Here is a 25356-nt window from a genome sequence, read left to right on the forward strand (position 1 = left end):
GATGAGGATACTGAGACTCAGCAAGGTTATTACCCAAGCTGATGAAAGAGCCAAGATTTCAATCCAATCCGAGTTTGTCTAATACCAGTGCCTATCAATGGTAACTCTTATCATTCCACATAGACTGAATAAGCGACGAATGGCAAGACATTTTTGCAGGTTTCTGGGACAATCACCGATCATCTGGGGTTGTCTTCTTGTAACAACAGCTGCCACTTTTGGGCGCAGTTATTATACGCCAGATATTGGGCTAGGTTTAGGATCCCATTTAATCTTTAGGACAGCCCTATGAGGTTGCTATACTATTACCTCTATTTTACAGATTAAAAAAATTAAGCTTAAATAAGATTTTTCCTTTTCCTTAGTATTCTGCGAACAAATTCCTATTAGTTAAATGCCTAGTAAAGCGCTAAATTAATAAATTAACGAAGCTCTTCTTAGAGCAGCGGGGCCAATTCTGCACGCATATGTTCCCTCTCTTCGCCACTAGGTGACGTCACGGTCAACCCCACCACAACCTTGCCTACTAAGGGCCACCGGCTATAACTCGCGAGAGCCGTGGTTTCCTCCAACCTGTTTTGGGCATGCGCGCGGTGTAGGGCGCTTTAACCAGAGGGGTTTGATGGTTTTCTGTCAGTCTTCTTAGACTAGAGCTTTAACAACAAGGCACTTATTCCTTTCAGCAACCGGGTTCTCGCGAGACTTGCTATTCTGCTTCCCCCCACCCCAGCCTTACGCTTGCGCAGATCTCTTCAAACCAGAAGGTCGCGCTTGGAGGAAGTGGTGGCTTTAGGTCCCGTGGCCGCAGCGCCGTTACTACTTTCGTGAAGCTTCTCTCGGCCGCTTGCCGAGACACCCCGCAGCCAAGATGCCTCGAATTATGATCAAGGGGGGCGTATGGAGGAATACCGAGGTAAGTCCCCTTTTCCCGCCGTCCGCTGCCCTCCGCCCCCTTCGGCAGCTTATGCGCACGCGCGCGGAGGTCGGGGAGTCGAGGAGGATGCCCTGCGGGGTCTGCGTAGGGGGGGCACCGCGGGGCGGACCCTCGGGGCTTAATCTGGTGTCCGGCCCTGCGTTATTTAAGCACCCCAAGGACAGGGACTGTGATTTAACCACTGGACGTGGGAGGCACTTGTTAGGCCCTTAGTGAATATTTCTTGAATCGAGGACGCGCCCCCGCCCTGGAGGAACTCGCAGTGTAGAGGGGGCGGGGCAGGACATCAGTGAGAGTTGGTAATCTGGCACACCTCCGTCCCTCCGCCCGGGCACAGTGCTTCTCTGATAACTCAAATATAGGGAAGTGCTGTGGCCACAACTTTGTTTCTTCGTTGACTTCCTTGCAGAGGGAAGCAGCTTGAGCGCCAAGTTCAGGGCCCGTTTATGCCCGCAACCCTCTTGTTATCTGTTATCATGGCATAACTTGTCTGTCGTCACGACAGATCCAAGGCCTGTCTCTTCCTGTCACTCCGCCTCAGCCAGGATAGAAGCCAGATAGGACAAACTGCCTACAGTAGTCTCTTTGCTTCCAGAAATGCAGTGGATGATGCCAATGGCTAACCGAAGGGCAGAGGTGAAGGAGTAAAATACAATTAAGATTTTGGTGTAGTTTGTGTTCAGGGTGCACTGAGTTTGTCAGTTTCCTGAGCACATTCTATCTTTTTACGCAGTGTCTTTTTACTTCTGGTGCCTTCTTGGAATGTCCTCCTACTGCTTGACATCTTTCTGACCATCCTTCAAAACCAGTTCAGAAACTCTTGAAATTTTTGCTCAGTTATTCTGTAAAAATAAGTTACAGCCCCAGTGGTCCCATGGCACGTCTTGCTTTACCCTTTTGCAAGCATCACAGTCTTCTGTGTGTTGCTGGTAAATTACTTAACCTCTCAGAGCTTCATTATTTTAATGGGAATCATCATCATCATCATCATCATCATCATCATCATCTTTTGAGGATTAAATGAGTCAACATTTAGAACAGAGTCTGGCACACAGGAGTTTTCAGAAAGTGCTAGTTGATATTGCATTTTCCCAGCAGACAGCACTGGGAGAGGACCAGGTCTTGGAATCCCTAGAACTTAGGACAGTAACCAACATGAAATAGGTTGTTTGGCAAATGTTTGCTGAATAAATCCAGTGGGCTGGATAATTGCTGTATGTACTTAGTTGAAGATGTGTTTAAGTCTAGCAGTATTGTAACAAAGTTACACATAAAATCCCTGACAACCTTGTCTCACAGCTTGCACAGAGGGAACTAGGCTGTTTAAATTGGAGAAGAGATGACTTCTGGGGGAGAGACAGATGTACAAAATCAAGTAACAGCAGGATTCCTGTGTAGTGGCCAAAGCCCTGCAGTCTTTTTAAATCTCTGATGATGGTGGGGGGTGGGGTGGGGGTGTGGAATGGCTCATGTATGACGCATGTATCTCAAGTGTGGAAAATGCCCCAAGTGCATTCATCTATTGCTCTCTTATCCTTGGGGTCTGTAGTTTACCTTTCTGGACTCCCCTGGAATTGGTGAATTCCATATCAGAATGGGTCTTCTGGTGAAATAATAACTAGAGCATGGAGGAAGAACTGACTGGTGCGGTAGGGAAGAAATACTTAATTCCTAGGTCAGACCTGAAATGTGGAATTTTGAGTCAAAGCAGGGGTTATGGGACTGGAGAGAAAGTGGTATTTGTAAACTGGAGTGGACAATGGATTCACCAGAGTCTTGACTTGCTTCTTGAGGGCTGGTTAAGGCCTATTTCATTCTCTTTTCCTAAGTACGCCAGACCTGGTACAAGGCAGGTGTTCAGGAAATGTTTTTTGAATGAATGAATAGATGATTGAGTTGTATCCCTTTGAGGAGGATAACAGTCAAACATTGGAGAGTACTTTTTGTTAATCACAGCCAAGTAGGCTTTCTCAGATTGGGCTATACTCCCAGTTTATTGGGGTGGGGCAGAGTTTGTGTATAAGGAAGTATAGGATGTCCTTCTGAGGGATTTCTTCTTAATTTTTTGCATTTCGCCAATTCTGGTTTGTTGTTTATTATTATAGTAATTGAAGTTTTTGTACTCCCCCCCCCTTACCTAGGGGTTGTGTGTGTGTGTGTGTGTGTGTATGACTTTCTCTTTCTCCCTAGCAATCCTGTCAGAGTTAATTTAAATTTTGTCTTTTCTCACTTGGAATTTTGTGATTGAATATATTGTTTTTCTTTGACAATTTTTTTAGGATGAAATTCTGAAAGCAGCGGTAATGAAATATGGAAAAAACCAGTGGTCTAGGATTGCCTCACTGCTGCATAGAAAATCAGCAAAGCAGTGCAAAGCCAGATGGTATGTACCACTTAATGAGTGGAAAGCAGAAAGCGACCTTAATTATGATGAGGAAAATGTCAGTTCTTTGAACCTTGCCAAAGAAAGCAGGCAGTGTGATAGAACAGAAAGTACGGAGTGGGAGATGGGAATTTAGATTTAAACCTTAGCTGTCACTTGCTTCCTGTGTGATTCTAGGCAAGCCATTTTTCTATCCTCTCTTTCTTGTCCCTATTTTCTCCCAATTGGGATGATAGTAGTTGGCCTTAACTGATGGAAATATGAGGTTCAAACCAGTTAATGTGCTTGAGAGTGTTTTGTGAAGCGTAAAATAAATTTACTTTTAGTACTGATGGACCCCAGTTTGTAAATGGATTGCATTCCAAAAGTTTGTAAGTTGATTTAGAACTTACTTTCCCAAAGAAATTAATGATAAATAATGGTAATTTTCTAGGCTAGCTCACAGTTAGTTGAGTTTTCTAATAGTTGAAATACTGTTTTTTTTTTAAAGATTTTATTTCTCTCAGAGAGAGAGAGTGAGAGAGTAAGCCTGAGCAGGGGGAGGAGCAGAGGGAGAAGCAGACTCCCTGCTGAGCAGGGAGCGCAATGTGGGGCTTGATCCCAGGACCCTGGGATCATGACCTGAGCCGAAGGCAGTGCTCAACTGACTGAGCCGCCCAGGTGCCATAATAACAGTTGAAATATTGTATATTTGCTACCTCAGAATATAACTTAACCCAACACTGCACCTGTGGTGTCCCCTCTTAAGTCACTGGGTAGTGGACACATTAAGCCCTTGGCGTGGGTGATCTGGCCCCAGCCTTGACCCATGTGGTACTAGGGTCATATTTTGGATTGTATAAGAGTGACTTAATTTCCCAGTCACTGGGTGGGAGAAAGGATCAGAATGTAGAGATTGGATCCCAAAGAGAAAGATGGTCCTCACCTGAAGAAGTTTTGATTTCTGTTTCTCTTAGTGGAGCTAAGCTCCTGCCCCAATATTTAGTAAGGCTTGTATCTTATTTGCCAGCTAAGTAGACTGGATGGAAAAGGTGGGTTGGGTGGTGTGATAGGAAAGATAGAGGATGGCATAGTAGTTTTACTTAAATTTAGAAACTCCAAATAAAACATATGATGTTGGAAAGCATTTAGTGAGTGTAAGTCAGATACTTGAAGTAAGCCAAGGTGTTGTGGGAACTGAACCAAAGTATGAGACAGTGTTTTGAAAACTAGAAGCACTAAAAGTGTGAGGTGTTACTGTCTTATTTCAGATAATTTCAAAACCTCTAATAAAGTGTAAAATGAATGAAAACGATGAGAAGGAAGGCATATGATCATGTTTCAATTAGGTTACCTTTTTCAAGCATTATTAATCTTGCATAAATAAAATACAGTAGAATTTGGTTGACTTAGAGAATATTAACTGGGGTAAAGTTAACCAAATAATGAACATTCTGTTGTGAACAAAGAGCAGCTTTCATAATTGAAGGCTGAAAGTTAGCTTGTCTTTTCAGACTCTAGAGGTTAGTCTGTCTAATGTGTAAATAGAATATTCGTGCTAGGTGACAGATTTAACATACAAAATGGTATCTTTTTAATAGGTATGAGTGGCTGGATCCAAGCATTAAGAAAACAGAATGGTCCAGAGAAGAAGAAGAAAAACTCTTACACTTGGCTAAGTTGATGCCAACTCAGTGGAGGACCATTGCGCCAATCATCGGAAGAACAGCCGCCCAGTGCTTGGAACACTATGAGTTTCTTTTGTAAGTCAGTTTCCAAAAGCAGTATCAAAATATATGTATATCGTCTGAATGAGGCTGAATAAGCTTTTAGCATGCTCTGTCTTTAAACATTTAGTTGTAGATCTGAGTAAAACGAAGGGAGCTAAAGCTATTGAATTATATACTCTAAGTCTCATGTGATGGATTAAAATTATATACTTGTTATATATCTTTAAAAGAATAATTTAAACGTGTTAGACAAATCATATATATTTATTCTAGAAAATTGAGGGAAAAGTCGTAAAAAACCCCCAAAAGTCACCCATAATCACATTGCTGAGAGTTAACCAGGACATCTTGGTTCTTCATTAAAAGTTTTTTTATTTGTATAGCTTTCCTGCATTTGTGATTAAGGAGCTGCTTGGATTGTATTTCATAGTGAATGGAAACAGTCATTGAAATTAGAATTTTAATACCATCTCTTTCAGGTGAAGCAATAGTAGAATCACTTTATTTTGTGAATGCCCATCTGTTGGGGTTTTGAAAGAAAAGAATGCCAACGCTAGGGAACCTGGTATTTCTGAGACTGAATGGTGTGCTAGTGTGACTAACTTCTCTGGGCCTTTTTCTAGGGATAAAGCTGCACAGAGAGACAATGAAGAGGAAACAACGGATGATCCACGAAAACTTAAACCTGGAGAAATAGATCCAAATCCAGAAACAAAACCAGCAAGGCCCGATCCAATTGATATGGATGAGGGTGAGTGTATGCTCCTGAGGAATTTATTTCTTCGGTAACCATAGATTCCTCCAGTCTCTTTTTAACTCTCCTTGAGTTTCTTTCTAAGCTTCTCTGACTTTTTAGAACCCCAGTTCTGTTTGCATTTGTTCGTCGCTTTCTAAATGTGTCCAGTCTTTTGTAACGGAGTAATTGCTCTTTCTGGACACTGTGTCTTTAGCTTTTGAGTTTTCAATTCGTGTAATAAATTAAGCAGAGTAATACTGCTAGACAGATTTCCTAAAGCCTAGTGGTAAGCCCTTGAGGCTTCTGTTTTCTCATTCCCATTACATGGAGAGAGGTGGCGACAACAAGACAGGATTTGGGGTTCCAGTCCTATTAACTACTTTGACTTCAGGCAGGTAGTTTAATCTTTGTGAAAAGGCAGCACTGCAGTACTATGAGGCAGACTTAGGATCCCTTCTTCAGACATTGAATCAAGAATCAATGGAACTGGGTTTTAGACTCAACATCTGCCACTTACTAGCTATTTGACCTTAGGCAAGTCATATAATCTTTCTGAGATTTGATTCTCTTTCCTGCTGGATGGAGAATAATAATTATCTTACCCCACAGGGTAATTGTGAAGCATTCGGTGATTATTTGTTGAGATTTTAAAATTTAAAAGTTTAAAGGTAGTGGTTTCCACCTGCATCATTGTCATTTGGTGAACTTTTATTTTTTTATTTTTTTTTATTTTTTTTTTAATTTATTTATTCGACAGAGATAGAGACAGCCAGCTAGAGAGGGAACACAAGCAGGGGGAGTGGGAGAGGAAGAAGCAGGCTCATAGCGGAGGAGCCTGATGTGGGGCTCGATCCCACAACGTTGGGATCACGCCCTGAGCCGAAGGCAGACGCTTAACCGCTGTGCCACCCAGGCGCCCCCTTTTGGTGAACTTTTAAAAACACAGGTACCAGGACCTCCCCAGGAGATCTGAGTCAGTAAGCTGGAGTGTGGAGGGGGTAATTCTGGAATCTTGAGTTTTTTTACAAGTTCCCTTGTGATTCCACTGGACAGCCATATATAGGAATTGCTCTAAGGTATCAGTAAAGATATCTGTTTTATTGTGGGAGCCATGGAAATGTATTGGAAGAGAGAAATAGAGGGAAAAAAGGTGTATCTAATGGAGATTATCCATTTCTTTATAATTAAGTAGTTTTAATAATAGTTTTTCATGATTGGTGCTGTCAGTTGATGATAATGAAGGACGTATGTATATGATAAATATACTCTACCTGTTATATTTTACTTAGCTCTTCTCAACATTCCTGTGAAATAGGACTTGTTACTCTCTTTTTGAAGATGATAAACATGCTTAGGGAGGGTAAATAAATTATCCAGGGTCACGTAGCTAGCAAGTGGTGGGCCTAGTTTTTAACTTCGGTTTTTCTATGGACGGCACTGGAGGAGATAATGCTAAGTGAAATAAGTCAAGCAGAGAAAGACAACTATTATATGATTTCTCTCATCTATGGAACATAAGAACTAGAATGATCAGTAGGGGAAGAAAGGGATAAAGAAAGGGGGGTAATCAGAAGGGGGAATGAAACATGAGAGACTATGGACTATGAGAAACAAACTGAGGGCTACAGAGGGGGGGGGGTGGGGGAATGGGATAGACCGGTGATGGGTAGTAAGGAGGGCACATATTGCATGGTGCACTGGGTGTTATACACAACTAATGAATCATCGAGCCTTACATCGAAAACCGGGGATGTACTGTATGGTGACTAACATAATATAATAAAAAATCATTATTAATAAAAAAAAAATAAATAAAATAAAAAAAAAAATAACTTCGGTTTTTCTGACTTCAAAACCCAAGCTATTTCCATTATGCTATGCCGTAAAATGATTACATTTATGGATTTTCTCTTCTTAAGCAGTACAGTGTGTCTCACATACCTTGCTTCTGTTGGAGAACTTAGTTTTTCTTCTCTTTATTTTTGCAGATGAACTTGAGATGCTTTCTGAAGCTAGAGCCCGCCTGGCAAATACTCAGGGAAAGAAAGCCAAGAGGAAAGCAAGAGAGAAACAATTGGAAGAAGCAAGGTATGGTTGTTTCCGTCTATAGTTGAACAATTAGTCTGTGGATTTTTAGACCCAGTAAAACTGTGATTTATCAACTTTGTTGGGTGAGTAATAAAAGCTATAGTTGAACAATTAGTCTGTGGATTTTTAGACCCAGTAAAACTGTGATTTATCAACTTTGTTGGGTGAGTAATAATTAGAATTGTCCAGTTCCAAGTTTGCTAATATTCTCGGAGTTCCCTTGTAAGCCATGAAAAATGATTTCATCTTTCTCTTGCTGCTTTCAAGATTTTCTCCTTGTCTTTGGCTTTTAGCATTTTTAGCATGATGTTTCTGTTTGTGGATTTCTTCCAATTTTTTTAGTAATCTCTATACCCACTATGGGCTTGAACCCACAACCCCAAGATCAAGAGTCGCATGCTCCTCCAGCTGAGCCAGCCAGGCACCCCCATACTTTGGAAAAGTCTTATTTTTCCCCCAACCGTTGTAGAGTAGATACAGGAAAAAAAAATGTATTGAAAAAGATGCTGTAAGAAGTAAAAGATGTTGGCAGAGGTAATGCCCAGATAGTCACTTGGTATGTTAATTTGTTCTGTTAACGTAGGAGAGCCTCATTTGTTGTGACCGTCTTGGGAGTCAGATGGCTAGAGGATACACAAGGCTATGTGACTTCAGCGTGACTGCCACTTAATCTTCTTGATGGTATTGTGCAGGCATTGGCTGTGAAATAGGAAACTTGGCTGGATGTGGAAGGAGTTAATGAGCCTTGAACCAAATTTTAGGCTCTTATAGAAATTTTCATTTGAAAAGTGAGTGGAATTAAGTATTGCTGTCTGTTCAAGGTTTTCTCCACTTTCCCCTTCCTTTTTCCTTTTGGTTAGGTCTGTGATTGACATGACTTCTAATGGCCCAGAAACCAAGATGAAGTGGATAAAGGGAAAATCTGAATTGTGGAAGAGCTTATTAGCTTTTGGAATTCAGGCATTGGAATAACCTCAGCCTACACAGCTGCCTTTTTTGGTCCCCACACTGGGAAGTACTTCCTGACTCGATGACTAGCATTGTGTTGATAGTTTTCCCAGTAATGACTTTGAGGTGCCAGATCCTGGGATGGAGGATTCTTTCATGCCTGAGGATGCTTGTTGGCATAGTTGGTCAGTCACTAGACCAAAATAGTTACTTAAGGGGGGTTTGAATGGCCTAGAACAGTAAACCAAGAGGAGATGCTCAATTTTCTGCCCAGTTTCATTTTTCTCTTTTGTACACTATTTAAGGTTAAGTAATGTGAGTAGGGTTGAAAAAAATTCACTTTTTCATTTTTGTCCATTGGTGTTTGGAGACCAGATACTTTGAGCTCTTTAACCATGTAGATTGGGCCAAGGATGCTTCTCTCTCAGTATAACGTACTGCTTGCTTTTAAGTACTGTTTTGCAGATTGAAATTTATTCTGTACTATCCCATAGATTTTCTTGTAGAATCCATATATCTTAATAACTTGTGTTGTACATGTATCTTATAGATTAGATTGGTTTGTATGCAGAATACATTGCAGGCCTGTTTCCTTTAATGCTAAATTACAGATCTGTTTTAAAGCTTTTCATTGATTATAAAAGTAATACACTTTTCCTCCTGTGTTGTACTATTTTCTCTTTCAGGAGTGGTTGATAAGATGCTACGTAGCTTGGTTTTATTCACTTAGCATTATATATTGTAAAGGTTTTCTGATGTCATTTGAAGTCTTTATTTCCTTTATTATAGAATGAAATTGTTTTATAAACCTTTCTTTCGATGCAGAGGTACGTTTACGTGTACACACACACACACAGTAACATTTGTATGAGTTTGGATCATATTGTATGTGCTGTTTTGATGAGAAGTTAGCCGTTAATCTAATTGGAGTTCCTTGTAAGCCATGAAGTCATCTTTGTCTTGTTGCTTTGAAGATTCTCTCCTTGTCTTTGGCTTGTAGTGTTTTTAGCATGTTTCTGGTTGTGGATTTCTTTGTGTGTCTGGCTTGGGGTTTGTTGATCGTTCTGGATGTGTAGGTTCCGTGAATTTTGGGGAAATTTTGGCCATTATTTCTTTGACTATTTTATTCTTTTTCTCTTTTTTTGGTATTCCTGTTGTGCATATGTTGGTGCGGTTCATGATGTGAGGCTCTGTTCTTGTTTCTTTTTCTCTTCTTTTTCTGGATTGTGTAATCTTGACCCATCTTTCCGTAAATTCGCTTATTCCTCTGTTGGTTTGCACCTACTGTTGAGCCTTTCTAGGGAAGTTTTCATTTTAGCTTTATACTTTTCATCTCCACACTTCGTATTTGGTTCTTTTATTTCTGTCTCTTTACTCATTTTTTCTGTTTGATGCAACATTTTCATCATACCTTCCTTTGCTTTTTTAATCACGGTTTCCTTTTGTTTTTTGAACATGAATGGCTCTGTTGAAGTCTGTCTACTAAATCTGACATCTGGTTGTTCTCACTGGCAGTTTCTGTTGCCAGCTTTTTTTCTGGTGTATGGGGTCATGCTTTCCTGTTTCTTTGCATGTCTCAAATTTTTTTGTTGGGAACTAGACACTTTAGATGATATATTGTAACACTTCTGGGTACTATGTTCTCCCCACCCCTAACTTCTTATTGTTATTTGCTTGTTTGTTTAGTGATGGTGGGTTTAAAATTTTAGTGAAGTCTCTTCTCTCCTTCCCTCCCCTCAGAAATGTAAAGCCTCTGATGTTGCTCCTCACGGGTGGGGGGTGTGCTGTCCTGGGTATGCCCACAGTCACCCTGGGAGGATGCGGTCTTGACAATACTTTGACATCTTTTTCCCTGGCTACACCCAGTTTTTAAACTCTACTAATTGCCAGCTGATTCCTATATTTTCAGTCTTGGCGGGCATAAATTACCCTAACAAACTGATCCAATTAAATTTGGGCTCCTTTGAAGGGGTAGTTTCTGAGGTCAATGTTTGGTATTTGTTCTGACCCCAGAAAGGCGCTCCCATTTTTTTCTTTCTTTGTTTCTCTCTGGCAAACTAGTGGGCCTACAGTTTAGCCTGTATCTTCAGTGAATCTAGCAGTGTCTTCCCAGTTACCTTTCATAGGTTCCACCATTTTTGAGAGTGCCCTCAGGCTTGAACATTTTCTCCATACTCTGTGGCAAATGAAGTCAGTTTCTCTTGTGTGTTTGTCTCTGAAGGACTTCCCCACCACAGGGGCCGAGTGCTCGGTGCGGGCCGCAGCCCCGGGTCTCCATGGCTTGCTTGTCCTGTGGAAGCCCCATCCCGCAAGCCAGGGCAAGGACCCCTTCCTGGAGCACCAGAATTCTGAGTAGCGTTGTACCCAAGGTAGAGCCTCTGTCTGGGTAGAAGAAGGCGGTGGCCCTGGTTCTGGGCAACTCTTGATGGAATTTAGCCTCTGCAACAGGTTTCTGGAGGCAGGGTGGGAATTGCTGATGCCCTGCCCCTCCTGGAGGGAAAGCCCCCCTATGGGGAACTGGAGGGGCGAGAGAACCCTGTGTTTTTGGCTGCATCAGTGTGGAGTAGAGTTTCTATCTCCCAGAGCTGAGAGGGGGTAGGAGAAGAGAAAGTGGGTCTTAATTCAGATACCACAGACTCTCACTTTTTTTAAACTGGAGCTGGGGCGCAGGTGTACAAGAGCACCCGGCTCCGGGGGTCCCGAACAGACCAGGTTTGGCCACTCGTGGCTGACAAAATCCGAAGGTATAGAGACGACTGGTGGTGAAACTCCTCTCTTCGTGCGGAGAGCACGGACTGGCATCTCCAAGACTCTGTCCAAAGTGCCGAAAAATATTTCTAGGTTTATATAAGGAAAATGTGGGACAAAGGTCAGTGGGTATGTGCAGGTGTGCAGGAAAGGGCAGGTCCGTCACTGTCTTGGAGTCAGTCACGCAGGGTCTCTCTGGCTCAGGGCAGTCCTTATTGCTTGAGGGGTAGTTTCCATTCCCATCAGGGGTTGCTTTGCCTGCAGGGTCTTTTGCCTGAGTTAAGAAATAAGCTGGAAAGAAGAACTTAATCAATTAGGAAGTACAGACTGGGGGCGCCTGGGTGGCTCAGTCGTTAAGCGTCTGCCTTCAGCTCAGGGCGTGATCCCAGAGTGCTGGGATTGAGCCCCACATTGGACTCCCTACTGTGCTGGAAGCCTGCTTCTTCCTCTCCCACTCCCCCTGCTTGTGTTCCCTCTCTCACTGGCTGTCTCTCTGTTAAATAAATAAATAAATCTTAAAAAAAAAAAAAAAAAAAAAAAAGAAAGTACAGACTGATGTCACCATGGAGGTAGTGGAAGTCCTCTTTTAGATTTTCTTGAATAAATGTTTCTTTATGTGCTGTATCTCCTTAGGATCCTTTCCAGAGACTTAAACATTTTTCCTTTCCAGAGCTTTTTTTTTTAAGATTTTATTTATTTATTTGACAGAGAGAGACAGCCAGTGAGAGAGGGAACACAAGCAGGGGGAGTGGGAGAGGAAGAAGCAGGCTCCTAGCGGAGGAGCCTGATGTGGGGCTCAATCCCAGAGCACCGGGATCACGCCCTGAGCCGAAGGCAGACGCTTAACGACTGCGCCACCCAGGCGCCCCTTTTCCAGAGCTTTTTAAAGGTTGTTTTTTTTTTTTTTTCCTAATTTTCGTCAGTATGTAGGAGCAACTTCCAGCATGAGGCTCTGCATACTGAATTTTCTTCATTAATATTGTAAATAACTTTTCTCATCATTAAATCATTCAAATTATAGCATCATGGGAAAATACGAAAAAGTAAAGATGAAATGAAATTCCAACCTCCAGTGATTGTTATTGTTAATATTTTGGTGGACATGTTTCACATCTTCTATGCATATGTTCACTGATAGATACGCATGTAATTTTTACATGTTGCTCTGTGAACTTGGTAACATTTTTGACACACCAGTATGTCTTGGGCATCTTTCCGTGGCAGAGTAGATTGACAGGTTTTTTAAAAGTTATGCAGATGGCTGTGTAATATCCTATCTTATAGCTGTGCTCTAAATGCCCTTAGCTAATTTCTTACTATTAGATGTCTAGATTGTGTCCAGTTATCAGCTAATGAACAGTGCTTGGTGAAGTCTTGTAGCTAAATCCTTGTTCATGGTATTCATTTCTTTAGGCTAAAGGCTGAGGAGTGAAATTGTTGTGTTAAAAAAATATGAGAAACTTTAGGGATTTTAATGTATATTTCCAATTTCTCTTTGGGGAAAGCTATACCAGTTTACTTTCCATTACCAGTGTGCGTGACTATCCACTTTTTGCATGCTTGCCATTAAAACAAAACAAAAAACTGAACACTATTAATGAGATATGCAGAAATGGTACTTGATTTAATTTGTGATTCTTAGCTAAGTATACCTTTCATCATTTTGGTTATTTTTATTTTTTTCCTTAGTGAACTATTTATTTCCTTCTGTTTTTTTTTCCCCCTTAGGATACATTAAAAAACATACATAAAAAACCCTGCATAGATTCTTTATATCTAACTATTGCCCATATTAAATTGCAAATGTTTTTTCCTGTTACTTGCCTGTCAATTTTGTTTCATGATTTAAAAAAATAGTGCTATAGAGATATAAAATTAAAAATTCAAAGCTGTTGGGGCAACCGCCTGGCTCAGTTGGTAGAGCATGCAACTCGATCTCGGGGTTGTGAGTTGAAGCCCCACGTTGGACGTAGAAATTACTTAAAATCCTAAAAAAAAATTCAAAGTTGTTGATCTTTACTGTTGCCCTTTATATAATTTATATCAGGTGAATACATTCCCATCCAGAGATCAGACACATATTTACTTGTAGTTCCTTCTGGTTTTTCTTTTTGCTTTCTTTTTGCTTGTGTGTGTAACCTTTAAATCAAAAGGTGAATTCCAACCTCCATTGTTTTGGTGAATGGTGTGAGGTGAGGATTTAAATAAATATTTCTTCCCCATATAACCAGATAGTTTTCTTAACTCTGTTGGATGATCTGTCCCTTCCCCATGCTGTGTGATTTTCAAAGTGATCCTGTGATCTTTTTCTTCAGGCGTCTTGCAGCCCTCCAGAAGAGAAGAGAACTTCGAGCAGCTGGCATAGAAATTCAGAAGAAGAGAAAAAAGAAGAGAGGAGTCGATTATAATGCTGAAATCCCATTTGAAAAAAAGCCTGCTCTTGGTTTCTATGATACTTCTGAGGAAAACTACCAGGCTCTCGATGCAGATTTCAGAAAATTAAGACAACAGGATCTTGATGGGGAACTAAGATCGTAAGCTGCCTTTCTGATTTTGAAAATGAAAAAGTGTAGTCGGAATTTTATGGCGGGCCATGCATTATCCTTGTCAGAGCCAGATTTTTATTATTTAGGACAATGTGGCCGACATAGTGTTTTTATTTATTTACTGGATTCACCTTTCTGAGAAAACCAGTGACCCTTGCTGTCATGTTTTTGGCACAGAAGGCTGTTTGCATCTCTCGAAATGTCAGCACTTGGCTCTTAGTGTACTGTCTGCTCACTGAGTCACCATCTTAACGTTTATGTACATCTGTGAACGGGTTAGTTATTTGACTGATGGCCCAAGGAATCTGTCAAAATCTGGTCTGGTTCTTTTTGTCTTTTCTAGTGAAAATTTTATCTCGGTTTTTCTTAGAATGAAATTAAAAGAAAAAAGTTACTGGTGCATACTTAAATCTTTTTACCTAATGGGGATAAGTAAGTGTATTTATAAAGTGTTTGTCTAAGGGTGCAGATGATTTTGCCTATTTCTAGGGATTTTTAGGGTTTCTCCATTCTTGCTTTTGAGTATTGTGGGGAGAGCCCTTCCTGATTGTCAAAGAGTTTTAGTTTTCTCCTCCCTCACTGATGTTTCATTTTTGTTGACATGAATTGGTACTAAACAACAGATGTCAGGCACTGTGAAACAACATTTTCTTGGATGTACTCCATTATATTTATTTCTCAAATTAAGACCTTGTTTTAGGTAGCCTGTGCAGATGAAGAGGTTGAAGTGGGAGAGGATCATCTGGAAGGGGCAGGCTAGATGGGGCCGACATGCAGACTGGGAGGAGGCATTCTTGAAGCTTTCAAAATGTGGCCTCAAGCCTGGTGTTTGTAACCATTTGTTAGTTAAAATATCTTTTTTTTTTTTTTTTAAGATTTTATTTATTTATTTGACAGAGAGAGAGACAGCCAGCGAGAGAGGGAACACAAGCGGGGGGAGTGGGAGAGGAAGAAGCAGGCTCACAGCAGAGGAGCCCGATGCGGGGCTCGATCCCACAACTCCAGGATCACGCCCTGAGCTGAAGGCAGACGCTTAACCGCTGTGCCACCCAAGCGCCCCAGTTAAAATATCTTTTAAAAAAATTTATGAATTAAAAAGAATCATGAACAGAAAAGAATCATAATGAACAATTGAACACATTTTTAAAGATTTTGTTTATTCGAGAGAGAGACTGGGAGCAGGAACCGAGAGAGAGGGCAAACAGACTCCCCGCTCAGTGTGGAACCCTATGCGGGGCTCGATTCCAGGACCCCGAGATCATGACTTGACCCAAAATCAAGAGTCAGACGTTCAACTGACTGCACCCCCAGGTGCTCCGAAGAACAGTTTTAAAGGGAAATTTAAAAATTCAGTGTTTTAATCCCATCCCCCTGTTCATATTATTTCCCATTTTTTATGCTTGTCGTCTTCATTTTCATATGTACGCACACGTGCTTTTGTAAGAGTATTGTGATGTGGGAGTAGTTCTGTTTTCCCTTTGAAATTATACATAACATTTTGCTTATCATTATAGTCTTTATATAGGCTCAGTGTTTGGTACATAAGTTAGTACTATATCTTATTTTCTTAATAATTCTATTGCTATTCTAAGTCTGCATTCCTCTTGAATATAGTGGGTAAGTGATGGTGTAGGGGCACAACTTAATGTATTTGGATTTTCTTTTTAGCAGTTATTTTCTTAGGAATGGGATTATTTTTTTCGAAGCGTATGAGTATTTATATGGCTTTTACTGTTACTGATTATATGTAACTTTACAAAATCTCTTATCTACTTTGATTCATGATAGTGAAAAAGAAGGAAGAGACAGAAAAAAAGACAAGCAGCATTTGAAAAGGAAAAAAGAATCTGATTTACCATCAGCTATTCTTCAGACTAGTGGTGTTTCTGAATTTACTAAAAAGAGAAGCAAACTAGTACTTCCTGCCCCTCAGGTAATCTGATAAAAGCAGTTTTTTCGTTGTGTGAACTCATATGTTTATCATTTCCTTAGCAAATGTTTGAGGGTTTATGTGCCAGGCTTTTGCTAGGTGTTGGATGCCCTTAAGAAGTTCACAGTGTGATAGGTGAGCCACATAAAAATAAGTTATTGTGATATAGTACGATAAGTAACAGTTTCTCTGTATCAGTTATTCTGTCAGGCCTTAAACTGTTCCTGTGATGGTTTAGTAAGTAAATTGTCAGCTCTTAGCAATTTGCAAACAGGTTATCGCTCCTGGCCTCTTATTGTAGCTGACTAGCATAAAGGTGATGTTTGGCTTTGTGGACTTCAGGCTGCTTTCTTTTTTAAGGATTTTGTGTATTTATTGGAGAGAGAGAGAGAGCATGAGTTGGGGGACGGGCGGAGTAGGAGGTAGAGGGACAAGCAGACTCTGTGCTGAGTGCGGAGTCCTATATGGGCTCCTTCTCACGACCCTGAGATCATCACCTGAACTGAAACCAAGAGTTGGAGGCATAACGGACCGTGGCACGCAGGCGCCCCTCCCCCCTTTAAAAAGCAGGCTCCGAGACCAGCGTGGAGCCCAGTGCTGCCCACCCTGGAGCCCAGTGCTGGGCTTGAACTCTCGACCCTGAGATTAGGACCTGAGCTGAGATCAAGAGTCAAGCGCTTGACTGACTGAGCCACCCAGGCGCCCTTAGGCTGCGTTCTTATAGGGAATGTTTTACCGTGTCATACTTGTCTTTTTGAAACAACGGCTGTGAAAAGTAATGTGGGAATTATGGAGAAGAGAGAGAGAAACACACCCTCATTCAACTTATCCAGGCTCTCTTCCTTTGACTTAATTATAGTTGGTCAAAACCATGGGAGTTTTGAATAAGCTCTTGTTTTATTTTGAGTAGTACAGCTCCGTAGAATTGGGCAGTTTAGTGGAGCAGAGGGATGGACCTAGTGTGACAGAAGAGGTTCTTTCTCCTCATGATGTGCTGGCTGCATCAACACAAAATTCTTGGGCATAAACGTGACATAAGTTTGTCAGATGCTGCCATTCCAAGTAGTGATATTTCTTAAATTAAGAGTTTGCCTGTAGCTTTTTTCTTAGTTCTCCTAGGATGCTTATTTTTATAAAATTACTAAGATAACACCTTTTGATTTTTCTTAGGGATCTTGTGGCTCAGTGGACTCTGATATTTTAATTGGTTTTCTGCCCCCCCTTTGATAGTTTTATACAAACATGATTATTTTATGTTCTTGGTTTATTAATATGTTGGTTTGAAAGAATTTCATTATGGAAATATAAGACTTTGCAGCTTGAAGTATATCATATATGGAATTTCCCCCCATATTATGTAGGGAAGACTTTTAAAAACTTTATCATAGAAATTTTCAAATCCACAAATAGTAAAGAAAGTAGTACCCCTGTACTCAACACACAGCTTCAGCAATTCATCTTTCTGGAATGTGTAAGTTTTAAGCTATGATGTTCTCCCGGTTAAAATATTGCTGCATGCTGATAACTGTGTCTTTTTAGATTTCAGATGCAGAACTCCAGGAGGTTGTGAAAGTAGGCCAAGCAAGTGAAATTGCACGTCAGACTGCTGAGGAATCTGGCATAACAAACTCTGCCTCCAGTACTCTTTTGTCTGAGTACAATGTCACCAACAACAGCATCGCTCTTCGAACACCTCGCACACCAGCTTCCCAAGATAGAATTCTGCAGGTAACTGTCATATAGTAGTGTGAGCCTTTCACCTCGTTGTCCTTGAAAATGTTATGAAGGAGAACAGTATGTGATTTGGTTTGTTTCTTTTAGGGTAAACAGTTTGAAACTGAGTCCTGAATGCATGGATTCTAGAGATTTCTTTATTAAGGAAACTAAATTAGCAGATTAATTAGGTGGTTTCATGTTTACATTTATTAATTCGTAGGTTCTTTTTTTTTTTTGAGGCCAGCTCTTCCTCCTTCATTAATCTTTAGTATCTGTTAATAAAGCACAGTGTTCTAAAATTTCACATTGCCTAGTAATCCTAGAAAGCGGATGTAGGTAGTCGGTGATTTTTTTTTTTTTAATTTAAATTTTAGTTAACATACAGTCCATATTGGTTTCAGGAGTTGTACTAGTGATTTTTAAAACTTCCTTGCATTTCTGTACTTAGCTGGGGACAGGCTGCCATCAGTACTGTTTCCCTCTTTCTCCTGAACACATGGGGCGTACAGCTCTATGTGTTCTTAGGGTATTTATATGCCAGAGAATAGCCACACCTAACAGAACACTATTGATCACCCTTACGTCTCATTTCCTCTTCTCTGATAGTCAGAAATATAATTTTTTTTAAAAGATTTTATTATTTGATGCAGAGAGACAGCGAGAGAGGGAACACAAGCAAGGGGAGTTTGAGAGGGAGAAGCAGGCTTCCCGCTGAGCAGGCGATGCGGGGCTTGATGCCAGAACACTGGGATCATGACCTGAGCCGAAGGCAGATGCTTAATGGCTGAGCCACCCAGGGGCCCCAGAAATATAATTTTTTATTTATATATAATATCTATTTGTTTATTTAGAGAGCAAGTACACACAAGTGGGGTGTGAAGGGGCAGAGAGAGAGGGAGAGAGAGAGAAGATCTTAAGTCTGATGCAGGGCTCGATCCCAAAGCCCTGAGATCATGATCTGAGCTAAAATCGAGTCGGATGCCTAACTGACTGTGCCACCCAGGCACCCCCAGAAATTTTAAGGTCTTGATTTGGAGTCAAATAAACTTAGTAAGAGAAAGTTGTGCTCCTCATTGCTTGCTCTCTAGAGGCTCCAGTTAGAACTCTTTGTTTTTACCACCTTTTTGCTGGGACACTTGTTACTTATGGATTTATTTTTAGTTTTAGCCATTTTTCCAGTTGGGAGTTTGAACATTTGGCTCTCACACCCTCTTCTTCTACCATGCATATGCACTCTTCCCATTCCCTCATATTCCATTATGATTATATCATAATTTTGATGACTGTAAACTATTAATTGCTGAGCCTACAAAGTGCCTTATAATTACTCTACTGCACATTATTATCTTTTTCTTTGAGTTAATGCTTATTTTATTCACATGCTAAATTTTCTCATTACTTAGTAGGAATTCAACTCTAGACTTGACACTGTATGTGTAAATCTCCTGTAATCTGATCAAATTTTAGATATTCTTAGCTTTTTGAAGAGGTCTTTCTCAAAATTTCTGCATGTTCTATTTTGGACTGATTATTCTTTAGATCTTGTTTACAGCTTGTTCTCTTATTTCCTGGCACCCTAGAAAATCCCTTCGATTGCCTCTTCCCTGGCTCCCACGCCTTTGGTTTTCTTGGTTTACACCCTTATTAGTGAAGCATGTCCTTTGGTAACTTTCTGAGGATGGGTTCATGGCAGATGGAATTTTTAAGACCTTGCATATATATAAATTTCTGTTCTGTCCTCTTAACTGATTGATAGTATAACTGGGTATAGAATTTTAGGTTGAAATCTTCTTTTCTTTTTTTTTTTTTTCTTCCCCCTTTTAAGTAAGCTCTGTACCCAGCATGGGGCTTGAACTCATGACCCTGAGATCAAGAGTTGCATGCTCCACTGAGTGAGTCAGCCAGGCATTCCCAGATTGAAATGGTTTTTGATTACAGTTTTGAAGGCAGTGCTCCAACATCTTCTGGCTTCTCTTACAGCTATTGAGATCACCTGTGCCATTTAGGTTGTTAATAGCAAACCCCTTTTTCTCTCCCTCTGGAAGCTTATATGATCTTCTCTTTTTCACATGCATATTTCTTGGTGTGGGTCTGTTTTTAGTCACTGTGCTTGGTACTTGGTGGATTTTTTCATTCTGGAGACTGACTCATGGTCTTCGATTCTGGGATGTTATTTTGAAAATTTTTGTTTCCTCCTTTCATTGGTCTGTTCCTTTTTATGAACCTCAAATTCTTATTCCTTTCTGGTTTCTTGTTTTGATTCACCTTTTGATTTATTGCTAGGAGATTTTTTTAATTTTATCTTTGTTCAGTTTTTGAATTTTTTACTATCACATTTTTAATTTCTAAGAGCTCTTTTTAAAAATGTGTTCAGTTTTTAAGTGTCTCATTTAATGAATATTTTGTCTTCTTTCTCTGAGGCTATTAATGATGGTTTTGTTTTGTTCTTAAAAGTTTTCTTTTCCCTGCATAGTATTTAAGTTTCTTTTGTTCTCTGTTTTTTGTATTGGCTATTTCCTCAAATATCTTGTAATCTTTAGCTCTCTGCCTATATCTGCCTATTTCTAAGGGCTAAGGGCAGGGCAATTAAAAGTAGACTAGAAGCTCCTTGGGTAAGGCCTCCTTGATTCCAGGCTGAACTGGCTGGGGGGGTTTCGTTGGCAAATTCTCCCCCCCCAAAGATTTATTTATTTATTTTAGAGAGAGAGCTAATGTGCACGGGGGAGGAGCAAAGGGAGAGGGAGAGAATCTCAAGCAGATTTCCCACTGAGCATGGAACCTGATGTGGGGCTCAATCTCATGACCCTAAGATCATGACCTGAGCCGAAATCAAGAGTCAGATGCCCAACCAACTGAGCCGCCCAGGCACCCATCATTGGCAAATTCTTGATGTCAGTATTTCTACATCTTTTCTTTTAGGTTAGTCAAATTCCTGAGAGAAGTGGCTTCCAATCTCCTGCCCAGAGGTATAAAGCTGGCCAGCCTTTTGGGAGCCTAGTTGGGGAAGAATGTTTGTATTTGGGCTGGCAAAAAGAACACACACAGGACTTTGATAATGTGAAATTCAAGGTTCCTTCCAATGAATATGAACAACACAGTAATGGAATGAATAAGCCTTGCTCTGGTTATCTTCGTTTTGCCCCAAAACTTACCAGCTTAAAACATTTTATTGTGTTAATGGTCTCTGTTGGTCAGGAATTTGGACAGGGCACAGAAAGAATGGCTTGTCTCTGTTCCATGAAGTCTAGGGCCTCAGCTAAGAAGACTCAACATTTGATGGGGTGTCTTGACACATAGGGGCTTGAATCATCATCTTTCCATGTCTGGTAGTTCATGCTGGCTGTGGGTTGGGTCCTCACCTGAGAATGGGGAGTAAATCTGTGTGGCCTCTCGGTGGCTTGGGCTTTCTTTCAGCATGTGGCCTCAGAACAGTTGAACTTCTCCCATGGTGTCTCCAGGCTCCAGTGGGGGTGTTGTAGTCAGTGTGGTGGAAAGCTGTGTTTTTGTTCATCCTTCCTTGGAAGTCAAGCAGTGTCACTTTGCTGCATTTTGTTAGTTATAGGTAATTCACAAGGCTACCTGGATTCCCTCTTGATGGGAGTCGTATCAAGGTTGAATCGTAAGAAGAGCACATGAGATGAGAGATATGGCTGTGACTATCTTGAAAAATGTAGTCTCTCACAGGGCTGGAGTTGGGGATGAGGAGATTGTGGGTGCAGTGATAGTAGCGAGTGTAGGGTTGTGGTAGAGGGGCTAAAGAGAGCAATGTCAGACCTGCCTAAAGAGAACAGCAAGACTTCAGAAAGGAACCTGCTCTCGTGAGTTTTCTCAGGAAATGGATAGGCCAGTTAGTGGTATCTTAACTTATCAGTAGAGGAAACTGAGACTCAAAGGGGCTAATGAAGACTGAATAGAGTTAGTGATAAAACCAGACTAAAATCTGGGTGTTCTGGTGGCGCCTGGGTAGCTCAGTCAGTTAAGCATCTGACTCTTGATTTTGGCTCAGGTCATGATCTCTGGGTCGTGAGGTTGAGCCCTGTGTTGGGCTCCGTGTGGAGCTTGGAGCCTGCTTAAGATTTTCTCTCTTTCCCTTTGCCCTTACCACCCCCCCCCACTCACGCATGTATGCACACTCATGTGCTTGTGTGCGTGCACTCTCTCAAAAAAGAAAAATCTGGGTGTTGTGACATGTAGCCTAGGCTCACCTGGGGAAATCTGAATTCTTAGTTCTTTATGATTGTAAAGAGATTTGGCACAGGTAATAGGTCATGATAATTTCATTTCAAAACATTTCTTGACATTTTAAACTTCATTCCAAAACCTCTGAGATGCTATATTAGGCTGACAGAGGAATAGAAGTATTGAATTCTGCCACGGCCCAGAGTTCATTCTCTGTCTCGGTGTTCATTAAGAACATGTATAAGAATTCCGTCTCCTTTGAGATTTATATAGTAGGACCAGAAGAGAGGATTCTGCTCTCCTGGCTGAACTGTTAAAATGCACTTCTTTACCTTCTTGTTTATCAGGAAGCTCAGAACCTCATGGCCCTGACCAACGTGGACACCCCATTAAAAGGTGGACTTAACACCCCTTTGCACGAGAGTGACTTCTCAGGCGTGACTCCACAGCGGCAGGTTGTTCAGACTCCAAACACAGTTCTTTCCACCCCATTCAGGTATTGTGAGTAAGTAAACCTTTTCTGTTTTAGGAAAACTTGAATCCAAGGATTGGACGTGTTTGCTTTAGTAATGTTGATGGAGAATGGAAATAAGGGTTTAATTTGCCTTTTTGATTTCTTCTCACTCATAGTAGTAAATAACATCATAATATCCAGGAATTGGTTAGAACTATATGGAACTTTCTTCTTTTTTCAGGGTTTCCGATGCTGTCACCTTGTTGCTGAATACATTTTATCTGATTTAAAAGAACAAATCGTCCACTGTTAATGGTCATTTGTTGAATTTTAAAAAAGTTGTAGTCCTTTATCTGTGTATTACTATTGCTTTTCTCCCAGCATTTTATTATGAAAATTTCTAACATTCAGAGAGGTCAAAAGAATGGGAAAACAAACATCCGTATTACTTATCTCCTAGATTCTGCAGTTGTTAGCATCTTAACTGTATTCGATTTATCATATATCCGTCAGTCCATCTAATTTTTTAATGCATTTCAAAGTCAGTTGCAGGTTTCTGTCCATTTCACTTCTAACACTGTCTTGTGTATATCATTAAGTAGAGGTCAGAGTTCAGTCTTTGTTTATAATTTTTTTGTTTTGTTTTAAGTTACTGTTTTTTAAGAAGACTTTTTGAGATAAAAATGCTGTAGAAGCAAGTCATATTAAAATGAAATTTGAGCTTTTAAGGTTGGAAATCGTTGGGCTTTACTTTAAATTTTCAGTGTTTAGGGGTATGTCCTCCTCCTGGTTGTTTAGTATGGGAAGCATCTCAGGCTGTTATGACTGTACCCAACAGCAGGATCAAGAAGCATCAGCAGCCAAATCCTTTTAGTATTTAATACTTTTGCAAGGCTTGTAGGAGAGCCTAATCCCTCTTTTTCCTGTGAATGTCTTATCTCAACTAGATCGTAAGCTCCTTGGGGACAGGGACCATGTCTAATGATAACACCCCACCTCACCTTTGGGAACACCTGTCTGGCAGTGCCACTTGTCTGCAACAGCCAAGATAAAGGAAATAAGCAACAGCAACAGAGAAAGGCTTTGATCAATTAAAATATAAGTTGCAGACTGTATGGACTTTATTCCTAAGAGAGTCTCTGCCTTCACTCAGTATGTATAAGCCTGTGTTTGGTTTCCAAACAAAACGTAAAGGGAGGAACTACTGAAGTGAGTGCACACCCACGATAGTGGTGCTGTAGCCAACAGACCCTCACCACGAGGGCCAAATGGTAAGATGAAGCCACTGAACTAAAAAAGAGTTTCCTGGGGGTCTTTGAGCAGGGTGGCTGACCTCCACGTTCTCATCCCCCCTGCGGTGCATCAAGGAAGGGTTGAAATAATGCTTGGTGGGCCTCGTTTAGCAAGGCAAGAAAATGTCAGATGGAATAATTTGGAAGTCATTAAAGTGAAAATACTATGTGTAAATACTAAGCTACTTGAACTAAACCTGTTTTATAACCTAGAAAGCTAACGTAAAACCAGGTAGGGAGACAGAATTTCTGTGATCTTTCTTTCTTTCTTTTATGCTTTCACATAAAATATTGTGAAAATTATTTTCACATAGTTTGTGTGAAAAACATTTGAAAGCACAATCCAGATAAAATTGGCACTTTCATTAATTGGAATTTCTGTCTTTCTAGGACTCCTTCTCATGGATCTGAAGGGTTGACTCCCCGCAGTGGGACAACTCCCAAACCGGTTATTAACTCCACCCCCGGTAGAACGCCTCTTCGAGACAAGTTAAACATTAATCCTGAGGATGGAATGGCAGACTACAGTGATCCCTCTTATGTGAAGCAGATGGTACATGTCAATTCCCTTTTAATACTATTTTTATAAAAAAACCGTTCTGTCTCATGGGTGCTGCATTAAAATATTTCCCCTCGTTGGTGCACATTGCATACACCTTAAGAAACTGTATACCTGCGGATGCCAGAAAAGAATGATTGGAGGACTCGAGAAGGAGAACCTTTTGTTCTCATAAGCCTGCTTATTAATATGTTTGTGAATATTGATTATGCTGATAGTAATGCTCCTTGTATCTCATATGATTTTATTTTTTATCATTTGCTAATGATAGTTTACTTTCTTGACTGATACTTTTTTTTTTCTATTTCTATAAAATAAAATTTGAGTTTGGAATGCTTCATAAATTAGGTTTTGAGCCTTGATTCCTCTGTTTGCTCTGTACTTTTAGAAGAATAGTCTAGATCTCAAAGGCAAGTTAAGTTGATGTTTATTGCTTATCTTAGTGAAGTTTTCCTTTTTGTATTTTGCAAGCTGATGTAGGCAGCTAATTATAAAAGCCACAGTTTTATTTCTATTCTTGTTACTACTTTTATTATGTCACTATGGGTCTTATTATGTGATGCCACAGAAAATCATTGTAAGATTTTTTTTAATGAGTTCCAGCGATATCGACCTATTTTCACTTTACAAATTAATTCTAACTTCATGTATAGATTTGGTTAGTTTAGAATTTTGTTGATGCCCAAATTGATATCAGCTAATATCAACTGTGAATGGCTACATGACAACTAAACAAATGAAGAATGTAATGTGTGCAAGGTGCTGATGTGGAGACTTGAAAGGATCTAAGGTTGAGTAAAGATGTCCTTTGTCTTAAGGAAGTTTATATTTTGGAGAGATTGGCGTACTAAACCACGTCTGAAAATAATTGTAATATAAGAACAGAATAAGCTCTCTGAGTAAAACCAACATACTTAGGGTGGCCAAAAATCACGTTTGTTGGGTGGGCACTTGGAAAGCCTTCATTGAGGAGGTATGCTCAGAAGGAGATTGGGGGCTATCTCAGATGGAGGCCACGATGTGAGTAAGCATGGAGCATGTTTTGGACCTAGCAGCTCATCGGGTCCTCACACCTACCATACATGTAATGGAGCTGTGGGGAATGAGACTGGAAAGGTAAGCCAAGGATGTACT

The 25356-nt window shown here is 40.5% G+C and overlaps 1 protein-coding gene across 3 annotated transcripts in view; it reads left to right on the forward strand.

Annotated features, from left to right (window-relative positions):
* The first annotated feature begins 575 nt into the window (after window positions 1-575).
* CDC5L (cell division cycle 5 like) overlaps window positions 576-25356 on the forward strand; it is a 44550-nt gene continuing 19769 nt past the window's right edge. For 2 of the 3 annotated variants that reach the window (XM_026507335.4, XM_044387188.3), the window contains exons 1-10: window positions 576-913; window positions 3214-3317; window positions 4898-5059; window positions 5650-5777; window positions 7751-7850; window positions 13862-14080; window positions 15881-16025; window positions 17562-17750; window positions 22265-22422; window positions 24054-24216. In XM_026507335.4, the coding sequence (XP_026363120.1) occupies window positions 869-913; window positions 3214-3317; window positions 4898-5059; window positions 5650-5777; window positions 7751-7850; window positions 13862-14080; window positions 15881-16025; window positions 17562-17750; window positions 22265-22422; window positions 24054-24216 (1413 nt within the window). In that variant the 5' untranslated portion in view covers window positions 576-868. The remainder of the gene's footprint in view (window positions 914-3213; window positions 3318-4897; window positions 5060-5649; window positions 5778-7750; window positions 7851-13861; window positions 14081-15880; window positions 16026-17561; window positions 17751-22264; window positions 22423-24053; window positions 24217-25356) is intronic. The other variant, XM_026507336.4, reaches the window with a different exon arrangement.

The sequence above is a fragment of the Ursus arctos genome, unplaced genomic scaffold, assembly GCF_023065955.2.
Source record: "Ursus arctos isolate Adak ecotype North America unplaced genomic scaffold, UrsArc2.0 scaffold_29, whole genome shotgun sequence".
NCBI classification, from domain to species: Eukaryota; Metazoa; Chordata; class Mammalia; order Carnivora; family Ursidae; genus Ursus; species Ursus arctos.